The following is a 16547-nucleotide window of genomic DNA, read 5'->3' as shown; positions in this document are numbered from 1 at the left end:
AGGCACCCCTGGCCTTCTCTAAATCTGCTCCCCCCCTCCACTGTGAAGCCGAATTGGGCTATCTAATCTCCAGAACCCTAGTACTCTTAACAGCCTCTGAAGGTGACAGAGTTGAAGTAGCCCAAGGCTAGAGCGCCTTTATAACAAAGCCCCCATCCTGTGGTTGCCTGGAGATTTCAAGTTAACACATAAATGACCTGGGCACAGCCTAGGGCCTAACCCTGCCCTGGCAGAACAAGCAACCTAGTGTCCTGTTAAGAGCAGTTGAAATCTAACACAGCAGCGCCTGCAGCAGAAAAAGGATTCCAGCCACCACACTACTCCAGAGCTGCTCTCAGTCTGCAATTTCCTCTACAGCTCTGGATTGGTCCCCAGGCCCACAGGGGGTGGGAAAGAGCCTTTATATATCCCACGGAGGGACGGCAGTCCTGAACAATTGTGAAGTTTTCAGACTTTCTCTGTGCTGGCTAAGAAACTGTGCTCAGAGCTAAGGAGCTAAGTTACTGCCAAAATGTGCAAAGGACTTGCAGCTTTGCCTCACTCATGCCTGGAAAGGTGAGAATCAAGTTATTTTGGTTTAAGATTAGAAATTTGGAGAATCTTTATTGGGGGGGGATACCCAGAGGCAATAGAGGGTCAGTGTCTTTTGTGGCTAAACTGGGTGAAACAGGTGCTTGATTATAAACTGGGGATCTTCTCCTCTCTGTTGACAGCATAGAGGATTTCAAAGTTCTGAGAAGGAAATTGACAATGGGGGTATTTGATATGTCTTTTAATATCCAAAACATTATTTCCTCGGAGGAGATGCCTAGCCCAGAGGTGCTTGCTCAGAGTCAAAAAGTGCAAGACTAAGAGCAAGGATTCCAACATCAACCTGCCTGGGTTTGAATTCTGGCCCCACCACTTACCATCTGCATGGCATTGGGCAAATTACTAATCTCTCTGTGAATCTCACTTTCCTTATCTGTAAAATGGTGATAGAGTATTATGGGTGGAATTTACTACTGTATTTGAAATGCTCTGAACGCAGTCTGGCATGTGTTAGATCCATATAAATGTTAACCATTATAAAGGTCCACGTGTTGGGAAAGGAAGGTTGGTTTGCAAAGAGGCAGAAGGAATTTCTCATTGTTCTTTGTATCCTGATCCCATTAGATGGAAGTGAGTAGACTGGGGGGTGGGGCTGAGGAGAAGAAAGCCCTAGGGACACAGAGGTTATTTATTAGTTAACCTTTTTTAGATAAAGGGAGTAACACCTTTGAGGCTCCCTGGTTGCCCCTGACTGCCTAATATTCTGAGGGAATCCTAAGTATCTAGGCTAAGTAAATAGAAGAATATCTGACTCATTAGAAAATGTAACCCAACAATCCGACCTGATACAGAGAAAAGAGACGTCTTCTCTTCCTATTTCTTAAGAATGGATTTGATTAAATTCGATGTGTTCTTCATTATTTAAAGGAGATAAAGTAACTCTGTCCAACCTTTCTCTACCCTTCAAGGCACTATAAATGTTTGTGTTGTTCAGTGGACCACCTACAACTCCAGTCTCTTAGAAGCACAACACTTTTTGATTGCTTTTACCATAGAAATAAACTTGAGATGAGTTTTAAAGAGGTAACATCACAACAATGGAATGCGTCTCCATATAGTACTCTTTAGTGACTGAAAATAAAACCTGTTCTTACTGCTGTCAACAGCACAGAGTACTTGTAAAAGATGCTTGTAATAGCTGTTAGATTGTGACCTGGGAGTGGGGGCAATATTGACCATGGGACCAAATTCAAGGAAGACACTATTTACTGCTAATGCCTATTCCATTCTTTATAGAAGTCCCAAGAAAAGAGGTGAACACAGGAAGATGAAAGGCAACCAACGTTTCTTGAATATGAGATGATGCACAATTATCTCCTTTTCTATTTTCACATCTCTGAGAATTGCAATTTGACTTTCATGACTTTAATGGATACTGTTAGCCCACTTACTGTTTGAAATTATATAACGTTAATGTAGTGGATAAATCTTATCTTATTTATTGGTGAACAGTTGAATCCAGAAGGTTTGAAACATCAGCCAGCCAGGCAGGTTGTAGTCTGAGGACCCTGCCTGTCACAGTAGTGTGAATAAGCAATAAATGTTTGTTGACGGTTTGGCCTGGTACTCATTTTGCCCTTTATGTTCACGTAAATATGCATATTATTTACTGAAAGGCATGGATGGAACATTTCTTTTTTTGATTCCTATTGCTGTTATGTGGATTCATCTTAGCATTAACATTGAATCATGTCTTACAGTTTTTAATGAACTATAAACTCCAGGATATTATTATTGTTCTTGTAAAATATTGTAGAGTAACCAAATAGCAAACCTGTTTGCATTCCTTGCCTAAACCTTTTCATTTACTGACAGAGGTAGAATCTTGCAATTACTGTGGCCCATTCTTGTGTGTGTGAGTGTGTGCCCTATTCTTTCATTTTTCATGCAAATAGAGTCACTTCCAATTATAATGTTACCTGGGAGGAATGTTATAGAGAAATGGGGCTGTGGCCCTGTTAGCACAGGCTGGTGGAAAAGATCTATGATTATCTATTTGAAGTGGGGAAAATGGTACCTGAATAAATGCCTCCAAACTTGACACCCCTGCCTCCACTCTCTGACTCTCTCTCACCTGCTTCATCCCCACTTCTTCATTTTTCTACCCAAGTTATAAAAGGATCATGGGTATGCCTCAATACTTAAGATACTAACCTCCATATAAAATAAATTAGGAAATCATATGCATTACAAAACAAATCTTTTTTTTTAAGTAGGTTTATTTTTATAGAGCAGCTTTAGGTTCATCTCAGCAAAAATGAACAGAAAGTAGAGTATAAGCATCCCAGTGCAATCAGCCACCCCCACTGCCAATATCTCCCACCAGAGTGGTACAAAAACAAATCTGTTCTCAGTGGTAAGCTCTGCTGCAGAGTTCATCCACAACTTCTCTATTGCATTGGAAATAGAATTCACTTACAAAAATCTAATTAACTATTTGTCATTTATCATAGTGGAAAAAGAACTGGTTAAAGAGCAAGGAGAAGACTTAGATTTATCATTATCTAATTTGTGTCTCTGAGCGAGTTATTTCACTTTCCTGGAATTTTCTTAGTTAGTAAATGAATGACTAGTGAGAATTGCAATTAAAGGGAATTTTATCCTAATTTACTTCTCTCTAAAACTTTGAGAGCAGAAAGAGTTGGTTAATACAAAATCACCAAGAACCCATCCCTTCTCTGAAAGCATGACCAAGGCAGGAACAACCTACTCAGTGATTTTAATGCCGATTTACGGGCAAAATTTACTTCACGTAAGAGTAGCTCTAACCCTAGAAAATAGACCTTTCGCAATGTTTAGGGAAGCATTAAGCCAGAGTCAACTTTGAGGTATTTGTTATTCTTCATGTGTTTAGATTTTTAAGACTATTGCTCTTTAAAATTAAAAATTGGCCTTGCATATTTTTATATGTTTAAAGAGACCAATAATCCAAACATCTGAGTCACAAATGCCCAGCATCTCAAATTTCTACCCTTTGACTGGGCTATGTGAGTGAGCTCAGAAACTCAATAGAAAGAAAGAGTTGAGTCAATTGATGGTCTTATTTTTATCCATTTGCAACTTTGAATTTTAGAATTCTTTTGAAAATTCATTTTATTTTTAGAGTCTCCTAAATTTCTCTGAATAAGTTTAATTCTTAAAGTAAACACTGCTCCCTGGAAAAAAATATTCTGAAATGAGAAGTGTTGATTAAAAAAAAAAAAAAATCCTGCTACCAAAATATAAAGCAACTAGTATGATTATTATAATATTTATAGCCCATCAGTTTTGACTAGTTCTGATATCAACTTCACAGTTTCTACTAAACTTAAAAGGGAAGCAAAGGGGTACTGATGACTTAGTGTAAGGGCAGGAATGACACAGTGCAGGTTTTCTAGGCTCCCAGGCAAAACGGGTAAAGGAGTCAGAATCCTCAGTGGTTTTGCAGGTTTTTAGGGGTTTGGAGAGATCGGAGGCTGGCAGGCCTCTCAGCCCCCAGCAGGTCTTCACTCTATGGGCTCTCCAGCCTTCTCTCGGCTTCTGCTTCTCTTGCTTCTCTCTTGGCTTCTGCTTCTCTTGCTTCTCTCTTGGCTTCTGCTTCTTCTTTCTTGGCTTCTCTTTCGGCTTTTACTGGCATCCCCGTGACGCTGCCCTTAAAAGCACCATCTCAGCCCAGGTGAATCCCATCTACCTCTGCCCACACCCTATTCCAGGTGCCCACCATCAGGCATGCATTCAGGACCGCAAGGATCCATCATCTATCCTGATGGCGGGAGGGCAGAAAAGGCTGACATTTTTCCTTACCCTACACTTAGCTTCAGACAAATAATTTTCTGAGATACTAATAAAGTGTTACCAACTCCTTACCTCTGTAGGGGTAAGTCTGATTTCTGTTTAAGATTGGAAGGGTTGCTAATATTTAATCTACAGTTCACAGAGGGGCTTCAGGACATCTTAAATGTGTGTTGGGAATTTTAGGAACTATAGAAAGCAAATGGGAAAGATGAGTTTTTGGTTGTTTATTATTATTTTACCAAGTGTGCCATCTTACCCCATCTTCTCTGATTTATGTGAGTGTAAGTTTGGACAGTGGAGAAGAAAGGTACCAAATAAGCAGACTCATCAGTCAACTAATCTTCTCTTAAGGTTAAGTCACGGGGAAGAACCAAACATGGTGGGTGAAGGCTTCTGGGTTTGAAGGATTAAGTAAATGCAGCTTTTACCAAAGACCTGAGCACATCCTTCACAATTACAGAAAAAAGATAAGCACTGAGTGTGTTTAAGAGTGTGGCAATTACCTTGAACAAATGGTAGAAAAATGCCAGAATGAATATGAGAGCATCAAAGAAACTCAGATAGTCCAAAGCCTCTAGGAGGATGTATGCTCATGCTCTGTGGAAAGAAGTGGAATTTGAAACTTGCTACAGCTGTTAGAGTTTTAAGATATAATCTAAAATATTTTAGTGATATTCTGTAATGTTAAGAACATGAATGAACTGTCTAACAAAATCTGAATGAGAGTTACTAAAAAAACTTTGTTTAAATTCTTATTGATGAAACAACTTTGATTATTTCTCTGGACATCTTTCAACCCTGTATGTTTGTCTTAGGCTTAAGGATGAAATACCAGGAAATTCAAGTCAGTTAGGGAGGTAATTGCTGAATCCACTAGGAAGGAATAAATTCATGGAGAACTAAGACACACAAAAGTTGGGGGAGTGAGTGGGATTCACTCACTTTGGTAGTCAGCGAAAAAAGCAAGAAGTGATGGGGGGCGGGGGCGATGTCTAAACGTTTAAGAACTAAGCCTGAAAGAACAGAGGAGTTAGCCAGGCCTAGAAAGGAAGAGCGAAGGAAGATATTCCAGGCCCAGGGGACAGGCTTACCTGTACAAAGACACAGAGGGGAGAAGGCCCTGTCAGAGAGGTGAATTGGTAGCATCTCTGTGCAAGCTGAGTCAGCTGCTGACACAAGATGTGTCCCTGAAGGGGACGCTGGTTCCAACCACAGATAAACTGGGCAGCACCACCTGCCAATCATTTGGAACTTGCCAAATGCCCATCCACTCAGGGCTCTAAAGATCCAAGAGATTTGCCCAGGAGAAACAGATTTTTCCCCTTTTGCTTATAGTATTAAACTATTTCAAAGACAGTGAGTATTTGCATATAGTAGTCACTTAAAAACTGTTGTCAGAACAATGTGCAGATAAATTTACAGCAAGTGGAGACAGGCCTGGTCCTTTTGCTGCTTGCAAAAGGATTGGGAAGGATAGTAGTGGTATTTTAGGCAATGAAGGGAGAAAGTGGATATTGCTGAATAAAGAGGGAGAGAGCAGGAGTGGAATTAGAGAGGAAAAAAGGTAGAGGAGCACCCACGGCATTTCTTTCATTCTCATCAGGAAAACCCTGTTAAAGAGTGGGTCTTTTATTGTTGTTGTTTATAATGATGATGGGCCTTTAGCTATTGTCCAACTTCAAGAAATTGTATCACTTGGACAATATCTCATATAGTTACTGTCACAACTTCTTTAAAGAATTACATTTTGTATTCTAACTAGTTACCTCTTTCTATTTTTTCTTGCATTTCATCTAGGCTACATTAAATCACCAGATATTAATCAAAACACTGTTGGATTCCATAATCTTAAATTTGGAAGGATCCCTGAAAGGTTATCTGTTTCTCTTCTCCAGCAAGGACTACACGCCATTATGAGACAGATGCTATCTAGGGAGGGAGTTTAGGTCTCTGGGGCCAGTGTTAATGGTTGTGTATATCTTGCTGGCCCTAAAGCAAAGGAACTAAACTTTAATTAGTTCAGTCAGGATTGATCATTAGTAACAGGAACCAGAATATGGCTGGAGGCCAGGAGATAACAGGTTCCTATCTCTTTCTTCCTTTAAAGTTCCAATCAGTTCGGAGATAGCACTGGGCCTGAACTGTTTTTCAAAGGCTGAGTCACCACAGGATAAAAACATTGACAGCCTGATTGTTTTTGATTGCCTGAAAAAGTAACTCCTAAGATTACATTTTTTAGAAATATTAAAGAAAACCCAGAGTAACGAAAAATGTGATATCAAAATCTGCCTTTCCCACTCCCTACACCTCAGTATCAGCCAGCAAGAGTTAATGGGGTGCAGTGGAGGGATCCTGGAGGTCAGAAACTCACATCTATTACCTCAAGGCTGTTTGAACCTGGAGAATCAGGAAACCTCCCCAAACTTCATTTCCTCATCTGTAAATGAGGACATGCATCTTGTCGGGGAGAGGTGCTTTAAGAAATAGCGAACTAGGGCCTCCTTCCATCCCGGCCAGGGAGCTAACCCATTTATGGCACAGCAGACCTCTCCTGTCTCACTGCATCTCCCCTCAGCAGTGTATTTCAGTTAATCTTCCTGCTCTGCTCCCCACTCTGTCTCCCGCACCTCTGGCCTACACCCCAGTTCTTCTAATAAAAAATAAAATTAAAAAAAAAAGAAAAAGTGAACTAATGAATATATGGTGACTAATTTTTAGTAGGTGGACCCCTATTAAGTCATTAATTTCCTTGCATCCTTCTTTTCCTCTTTCTTGGTAGTGAGAGGAAATATCATTAAGTTTGTCAATTATGTAGCAAGAAAATAAAACATTTCTTCTCATCCTTTCATTACACCTTCTCTTCTTTTAAAATAAAGATGAATCTGTAAAACAGTACAGTGTTTTTACCATTTCATCCATAATTCAGCAGGGATCTCTATTTTTAAAACTACAAACATTAAGAGACATTAAGACCATGGTCATACTTACATGTTAACTATTCTTTAATGTCAGTGAATATGCAAATACCCTTAATAGTCTTTTTGTATTTGGATTGTTTAAATTAGGATCTAAAATCCAGCCTCTTACTTTTTAAAATATCATTAAAGTGTGTTTTTATTATTAGAGTGATACACTCCAGCCGTTGATCTAGTGTTCTTCCTACAATTAATTGGTCCTTAATTAGGGAAGCCACTTCTTGAAAATGTACATGAGGGCCCCTAGAGACTGAGAGACCAATGCTTCATATGGTGGGGGAACACCAGCCATCTTGGAGCTGTTTGATCAAGGGGTGTGGTGAGGGCTTATGATTTAGGGCACCTGAGGGATCTGTCTCCCATTGCACTATTACCCACTTTCCAATCAATCAAAGCCTCTCACCCAACCTTCCACTGGCTTCTCTACACCACATCCTGTTTACTAAGCCCTTACTGTGTATAGGAGCCAGAAGAGGCTGGAACACAGAAAATTTCGAGATTCTTCTTCTGCTCTTTAATTCACAGTAATAAAGACCCTACATTCTTCTCCCCAGGGAACCACTGAGCTAGTTTGCATGGATAACCCTACCTTCATGTTTGAAAGGGTATGCCCAAACCAACCCCAGGATGCATTTACCACACAGTATGCCCCCTACCCCCAGGTACATACTGGGATGGGTTGAGAGTTTCTTCAATCTTTCCTCATCCATAGGCACCTGACTTTTATTTTGCTTTTTTCTTGCAATTTATTTGTAGAACGCAGAATTTCTGCAAGTAAAAAAGGCTAGTTAACATGGTGAAAAAGGAATTGAGCAGAGAATCCAGGGGTCCTGCATTGTAACCTTGGCTTCTACTAACAAGCAGAGACAAGTCATGAGTCTGTTGCCCATTTTTGTAAAAATGTTGCCTCATATTTGTAAAAGGTGACCAGTCAATCATAGGATGCTCTGCTCTCCTTGTTCCTCCATTACTGTATTATTCTTATTTTGAACTCTACATCTTTTAGGGAAAGATTTGATTTTTATTCTAATTTTGCATGTAGTCTCAAGTCCCACAAGAAGACCAGGGAATTAATTTCTGTAAGTCATTAATTTCTGTAAGTAAGTCAAAAGAAGCAATTGGTTAAAAATGTGTGATTTTATTCCAGCCACTTTTGATCATCACAGTGAACTAAATTAAGAATCCCACATTGTCTTAACAAATGTATGACAAATTCAGAATATACTCCCAATTTATGGAATATATATATATTTAAGGTATTATACACAAATAAATACACACACACATAATGGAAAGTGACTCTTTATTTTAATGAATTATTCCATGAAGAGAAAAGATGATCTCAGTTTCTTGCAAAATGTGAAGGTGAATTAAGTTAAAAGATCTGAATTTTAGGTCTATGATTCTTACACCTTGTTTATGGTTAATTTTATTCTCTTGTCTCAAAAGTGTGGTTCCTAGAGGGCAGGAGGGAAAAGCAAAGCTAGGACACTGACATGCCTGATGACTTTGGGGGGCAGGGGCCATGAGTAACTCACTCAGTGTGTCACATTTTCCTGCAGGGGTGGAGTGGTGACCCATCATGTCCTTCCATGGGCTGCTTGGAGGGACACTCACCTTTGCCTTAACAGTGACAGCTTTTCATCCTGGAAGCTGGAATAAGGGTGAAGCAGGGATTCTAGGGCTTTTCATAATCACCCAGTTTTGATTCACAGCTGAGTAGATACTGCAGCACTCGCAGTTCTTAAAGAGACAGAACCACGACTTCTGGCTCCATGAACCCATGTCAGGGATAAATATCTACCATGACTAGAATGAGGGTGTGGGCCTGCTCTAGACCAGCCATTAGAAAATGGGTCTTTGCTGGAAAATTTGCAGATAGTTCAGCCTAACCCTAGGATGCATGTGTCCTGAGCACAGCTAATGCCCAGGTGCCCTAAGGCTCATTCCCCCGACCATGGTGTCCCCAGAAAACTGAGACAGGTGCTTATTTGCAGGCCATTCTATCCATTTGTCATATTATCATGAGGTAAAATAATTTGGTCTGACATATTATGCAAAAAGGAAACATTTCAGTGTCAAGAGGATTCAGTCTAATAGTTTGTATGCTTTGATCTGCAGATACTTATAATCACATTGGCTTGTGAATAGCAAAAGAGGCGAAGGCCATTATTCTGTCTTCTATATGCTCTACTTTCTCCTTCTCAAGCACTTCCTCAACACTTCTCAAAAACAACACCTAACCCATCTGGACAGAATCTCAGCCAGATCCTTATAACACTACATTGTAGAAAGATGAGAGACCTGTCATATTAGAATCAGAGAAAGAGATGGAGTTTGAAGTAAAATACTTGAAAAATGGAAAGTGCTTTCTTCCCTAAGTGTCTATTATTAGTGGTGAAGTGTCTGGAGCTGTTTTGGTCAAGATACAACTTTTTGACATTTTTTTCCTGTGCAGAACATCTGTTTTCGTGATGAAGCATTTGTCTATGGGGACTCAGGAAGTTTAGAAAGAATCAAGATGTTCCATTAAAGAAGTAGTTTGCTGTATTTTGGCAACTTATTTCAAGTGACAGTTTATAAGCAGAAGCTTATAAACAGGGATCAAATGACCTGTGTACTTTGGGACAAGGTTAACGATGAAGGTCACACTGAAGGCTTTCTCAGAAGAGCCCTTTATCTGTGGTCTGGAGCTAATGCTTTCAGGATGACAAGCTTCCAGAGTCTTTGACTTTGTTTCTGAATCCCCTAAGTCCAACACATAGATGTCACTTCAACACATACATGTGTGCATTTTTAATTGTCCTCTAACTTTTATCATCCAGAGCCACTAAGAATAACCTAAACTTTATCTCCCTTCCTGGTCCAGACAGGCTGCTGATGTTTACTTATTCTGAAAGGTAGTGGATTGTAGCAGAGGGAAAGGCATCTGTAACTTTCACTTGCCATGAATGCCATTTATTAAATGGATGTTGGCTGACAAGAATAGCAAAGATAACTTGCAACAGCAACACTAGAGTTGAGGTCTAGTGCAATTTTGATCACACACAGGCACATAATAAAAAATCTTACGACTTGAATGGATAGGTACTCCTTCCTCCAGTGGGACTTGAATGGATAGGTATTGCTCCTTGAGATGGAATGTGATGATTTTTCTTTTCTTTAACTTGACCAGCTGTAGGGTCAGGAATGGCCACGGAGCAGGTTTTCTATGATCCCATGCAGACGGGGTAAAGGAGATGAGAGTCCTGGAGACCTCGGCGGGTTTTCAGGCTTTTATTGGGATCTACCGGATACATGGCAGGTAGGGGTGCAGGGGGCCGGGAGGCTGGCAGGCCCCCCAGCAAGTCTTCACTCTTTCTGGGCTCTCCGGTGTTCTCTTTGCTTCTCTGCTCTCGGCTTCTCTGTTTCTGCTGGCATCCCCACTTAAAAGCTCAGTCTTAGCCCAGGTGAATCCCATCTACACAGGCCCACACCCTACTCCAGGTGCCTGCCATCAGGCATGCATTCAGGACCGCAGGGTTCCGTCATCTATCCTAATGGTGGGAGGGCAGAAAATGCCTGATGCTTTTTACCTTACCCTACACCAGCTTAAAATGCCAGACTGAGAGTAGGACCAGAGTCACAGACCTTCTCTCATGGATGAGAAAACAGATTCAGACAGTATGGTCACTTCTTCAAAATCACATAGATACTTAGTGTTGGTGCCAGTTCAAGGTCTCTTCATTTTATTTTACATATCACCTTCATTTTATTTTCCCTGCTGAACTTTATGAATTTTGTAAGCCTTCACTTGAAAAATATATATTTATCCATAACACCATCTTTCAAAAGGTTTTGATTACCAAACAGTTGACTTTATGAAGAAATTTCTTTTTTCCTGTTTCTGTTTACCAGAATTAGAAAATCTAAACAGGATGAGAGATGAGATATTGCATAGTAATTAAGAACTCAAGAGGGAAAACGGAGATCTGGTGTGACTGCTGTCATCATTTACTAGCTGATTTTGAGCAAATTACCTTTTATCTCTGTGACTCAGTTTTCTCACCTGCAAAATGGGATAGCATTTATACTTTCCTCACAGGATTTTTATGTGTGCTAAGTAAGCTTATGCCTTGTCTGTGTTGCGAGCAATATTTAGCTAGCTTGGAAATGTGTGCTTCATCTTAGTCTGTGATTTTTCTTAGTTATCTTTATTTTGAGAGACCCTTGCAGCCAATTCTCAGAGGGGGACTAGAAGAAGGAACTGGAAATTGTCCCAAACTATCTTCATCTCCCCATAAAGCTGAACAGGGCTTGCAGTAGTGGGACTCAGACAGAAACACCCATGGTAAGGAATGTTAGTGAGTAAATGACATACTGAGGGTAGGAGAGAGGTGGGGGTTCAAAAAGCCCTGCTGCACCTGGGTGCCACCAGAAAACTAGTACTATTATGAGAACTTGGTTGATTAGAGAGAGAATTCATTTTAGGAGTAGGTTCTAACTTTATCATCTGAACTCTGACTTTCTCTCTAGAAATTCTTAGGTGATATCAAGTCACAATTCTTATCCTGAATTTCTGGAAAGTTTTAGAGTTAATTAATTAATTTTATTTAAAAAAGATACTGTGAATCCAATATGCAAGAACCCAGAGTGTAGTTAGTTGATAGCTTAAGCCATAAAAATGAAATCAATATAAATGTAAAAACAAAGCCCGTAGGACACTGTATCTAGTTTGAACTTTGGGGGTTAGAAGAAAAGGAGCAAGTTTAGAAAAAAACAGAAGGAGCAAGGGAGAAAAATTAGATAACTAAATGTTGAAAAACAGATAATTCAATAAAGGATTAAGATCTGTGAAATCAAAATAAAATGGGAAGAACAAGGATAGGAGACCACTCTGACTGCTTCAGATCTATTTTCTAGAGTTAATCTAGTCTGAAAAATAAAAGCAAGAGAGGGTATATTCATTTCCAGTTGCTGCTATAAAAATCACCATAAGCTTAATGGCTTAAAACAACCCAAGTTGGAGCTCACGAAGTTCTGGAAGTATATACATATTCTACATGGCTGAGTTCTAGTGTGCTGATTTCAACTCCAGGGCTTATTCTACACCTTGTAGCAGTATCTCAATAAAATTCTGTAAGCAGAACTTCTTTATAAAAATGGAAGCTATTGTTGTTGGGCACCAACTCTGCACTGCCTAGTAGAGTGCCTGACAAGCAGTGGTTGGCTCTAATAGAATCTGATCTGTAAGTGAATATAGAAATGAGTGTATGAATCAATAAACAGTTCTTTGAAAATAAAAATCTTGAAAGTAATAAGGTGTGTTGCAATATTGTGGGGGAGGCAAGGAGAAAGATCTAATTAAAATCTAATTCTGTGCTTCAGATAAGAGCCAGTCCTCTCATTCTTCACAGTTATGTCGTTATTTTTGCTCAACTAACACTTATTAATTTGGCAACGATAGATTTCTTTTTTACAAGTTCTTTTTTTGGGGCGGGGTTAAAATTTTGTTCTTCCATATGTGCACATGTTCCACCCACCCTCCTGGCAAGGATAAATGTTGACCAAGTGTTCTGATTATCTGCAATAACACATTTGTGTCTGTTCCATCAATTCATGTAAGAAGGCACATTAAGTTCTGCAAATCATAGGTCTAGTAAGGAATGTAATACAATGTTAATGTTGATGAAAGGTCTCAGTAAATTTAATGTTACACCTCTTCCCTTCCCTTTATAGCACCTTGATTGACCTCTTTTGTAATAGGTAAAACAAATTAAATAAAGCAGGTCCATGCATAACTGGAAGCTTTCAGACCACAAGGTCGCTCTCAGTCAGTGGAAGCAGGATGACATGGAGATGCTCCTAGGCATGTGTCCAGTGCTGCTCCCATGGGAATGCCTGCTGACCCCTCCACCTTTGGGACTCAAAATAAACCATGAATTTCTGTCTTCCTCAACTTGAGAACCATTTTCCCACTCTTCATTATTTGGCTTCCAAAAAATGAATTACCAGAAGTCCAGAAAGCCTGCCAACAATATCTTAAGCAAGACAGAGAATTGAAGGTCAAAGGGAAATAAACCGCATCTATCCTGTCTTGTCCCTCTGCTGTCTCCCTCATTACCCCCAACAATCTACTCTGAGTGATGATTATCTCAGAAAGGCCATAAAAGCATGGGAAATATCCAATTTCCATGGGAATCCTTGGGCAAGGAGTAGCCAGTGCCTGGGAAAAACAATACCCCTTTTTTTTTTTAAGTTTCATTTTAATTTTATTTTTTTAAATAGATTTTTTTTTTAGATTCTTTTTTATTTATACAGTAGCTGGGGTACAGGCCAGAGGTGCGGGAGGGTGAGAGAATTCACCAGAGACAGAGCGGGGAACAGAACAGGCAGATGGACCAAAGGCACTGCTGAGGGAAGCAGTGGGCATGACAGGAGAGGTCTGCTGCGCCATGTGGGAATCTCCCTGGGCGGCCAGGAATTGAACCCTGCGCTGCAGAGGCTGCAGACAGCTTCACAGTGCTGTGTTCAACCCATTGCGGCACCAGCGAGGCCCTTAAGTTTCATTTTTAAATAGCAGCACAAAGTGGTGATACTCCAGTGTTCTCTGGGCTGGACTAGCCAGTTGCAGAAGCCCCCCTGTTCCCTATCTTTGTCATTATCCGAGAGTAGTTCAGCAGTGTGTTTTCTCTAAGCTCTCAGAGTTAGCTGCTCTATTCCTAAGTGGAGACCACTGAAAGGAGTGGATCTTGCAGTTTTTGACAAGAATATTCCAGCACATACTCCATGTTCTGTAACAGCAAAACTCAACGTACTAAGCATCACCCAGTAAATGAGTGACTGAGCTGAAGAGAAGGTTTGGTCAAGGACAAATATTACCCTGCTGCACCTTTTCTTCCCTAAGTTCCCCCTGGTTGATACATACTCTGTTGAGAGGCGTCTTTTTTCTTTTGCTGTGAATCAGCTAGATTTTCTTTCATTGCCACAGAATTTTCTACAATAATGATTAACCCTGCCATTCATGGAGTACATGGTAAATGCACTAGATTTCTAGTGCTTCTTATATAGTAACTCATGGTATCGTTATAAGAACTCGATGAGGTAGCTTTTATTATTATCTCCATTTTACAGATGAGAAAACTGAGGCGAGCTAAAGTTTAGAAGCTTGCCCAGAGTCCTATGTGACTTTAAGGCAACTCTGGGCAATCTGTCTTTGACATCCGTGCCCTTAACTGCTATACTATTCTCTCTGGCCTTTTAGGAAAAAGAACTTAATTTTGGCATTGATTAGATTTTTCTGGGTAAGAGCTCCATGTTCCACTTTACTTCACTCCAGGAATGACCTTTTTCACTTGTCTCTTAGTTGTTTCACAAACTCCTCAGGCTCAATAATCTCAAGGCAGGATTTTTGCCACAGCTGGACATTTTCTCTGCTAAGTGCAGGGAAGAGATTTAGCACAATTCAACATGGAACTTGTGATGGTAATAATGGAATCAAGATCTGGAAAGTGTCTTATTAGATCTTTGACAGAGCCAGGAACCACGTGACTTAGTCATCTGAAAACAGCTGTGTTCGTCTTTTCTTGATGACTCTTAAGCAATGGAAACCTCCACATTTATAGTTCACTATTCCCATGGTTTCCTCTCCATATGGTTAGTAAGTTGTCTGGAATGTTTCCTGCTTTAATTTAAGCAAATTTTTTTTGGTGAGTATGTGGGTGCTTTTTCCATACTGATAGGGGACTGTTTTTTGAATAATTTCTAAATTGTGCATATTATTGAATGTATATTATGAATGTAGTATGAAGTTTATAGTGTATGTGCATTTTATTATATCCTATACCATTATGTATATGGTTCTTGTCTGAAGCTTCACAATGCCTGGGCTGGGCCTATCCAGGACCCTAGCTTGGGCCTGGGTATAATATCGGGTGAGGTTGGCAGCTTTGATGCCAAGGATCAAGTCTCATTTGGAACCAGATATCTGTTCCCCTCTGTGGAACTTGCCACCTCCCTGGAGTCCTGTAAAAGATGAGTGGTGTGGGAGGGGGCATTTGATTAAGAAACTTGAATCATGGTCCTTTCATCTCCTGTCAACAATGGTCTCTATTTTCCTATTTCTTCCTTTACCACTTACCAAAAGCAGTCCTTCTCTTTGGGGACAAACCAGCGTATCCCCCAGTGAGTTGAGGTCTTTAAAACAAAGACCAGAAATAGGACACTACCCTCAACCGACATCTACTTTGGGGTTTATGACCTTCCCACACCAGTTTACTCTCTCGGCTGTGATCCTACTAAATACAGTCAGCTATTAAATACAGTCAGAAATAAGTACCTTCTAGCTCCCTAGTCTTTTACTGTGAGAGAATCTGGTGGTAAGTTATTCTGGGGGCAGCTGAGTTAAGCGCTTAACCACAGAATGGAAATACTTGTTGATAAAAGAACTTACTGGATGGAGCAGTTAGGAGATGTTAGGAGTTGGAAGGCTATATTAATTGAATGTTCCTTCCATGGGCACATTTCACACAACTGACAATGTCAATTCCATTTTTTCATCTTAACGTTTGACATGGTTTGTTATATAATAAATTGCACAAAGGCGTGAAAGCCTAAAGCACTATCAAGGAATGAGTCAACAGTGTTTGAAAGCAGAGCTGTCATTTCTGGAGTGACAGCAGAATATATTAATAATTATGATACCTTATATTCTTTGGCATTGTCTTCATCTTTCTAGCATTTGGACCACTGAGAAATATTTCATATGAGCTAACCATAGAATCATTTCCCCCAATATATAATATATTAACATATAAATCCAAAAAGGAATAAATATACATTAAGATGAGATCACACTGAATAGAGACTACTACTTCATTTTCTGCAGAACATAAGCCATGAGTGTGGATTTTCTTTAAATTCAAATTGAAGTAGATTGGTTCAGGAAAAGGGTAGATGACAAACATACACGTTTCTCTACCAAAATGACTTGAGAGTCCATCCTGACTTGTAAAGGCTCTGGAGAGTTGAGAATTCCAGTTCCAGAATCGACTATGTTTTCCATTCACACTGCACTGTGCTCTACTAATGGTTTTCCAGACCACCTATCTACCCTGTCTCGCAGAGCCACCTGTGAGTAGCCAACCCCATTGTCTCAAGTTGTAAATGAGCAGTCAAAAGGAAGGCTTTTCAGTCTTGAGGAATGGGTGACCCCAGGGAGCCCAGCAC

At 40.0% G+C, this 16547-nt stretch overlaps 1 protein-coding gene across 2 annotated transcripts in view; it reads left to right on the top strand.

Moving 5' to 3' along the window:
• Positions 1-511: 511 nt before the first annotated feature.
• RGS5 (regulator of G protein signaling 5) overlaps positions 512-16547 on the top strand; it is a gene marked incomplete at both ends in the record, with an annotated part of 37662 nt that continues 21626 nt past the window's right edge. For both annotated transcript variants that reach the window (XM_084250864.1, XM_084250863.1), the window contains one exon: positions 512-555. In XM_084250864.1, the coding sequence (XP_084106990.1) occupies positions 512-555 (44 nt within the window). The remainder of the gene's footprint in view (positions 556-16547) is intronic.

This window comes from Talpa europaea (genome assembly GCF_964194135.1).
Source record: "Talpa europaea genome assembly, chromosome: 12".
In the NCBI taxonomy this organism is placed as follows: Eukaryota; Metazoa; Chordata; class Mammalia; order Eulipotyphla; family Talpidae; genus Talpa; species Talpa europaea.
This window is presented reverse-complemented; position numbering and strand designations above follow the sequence as displayed.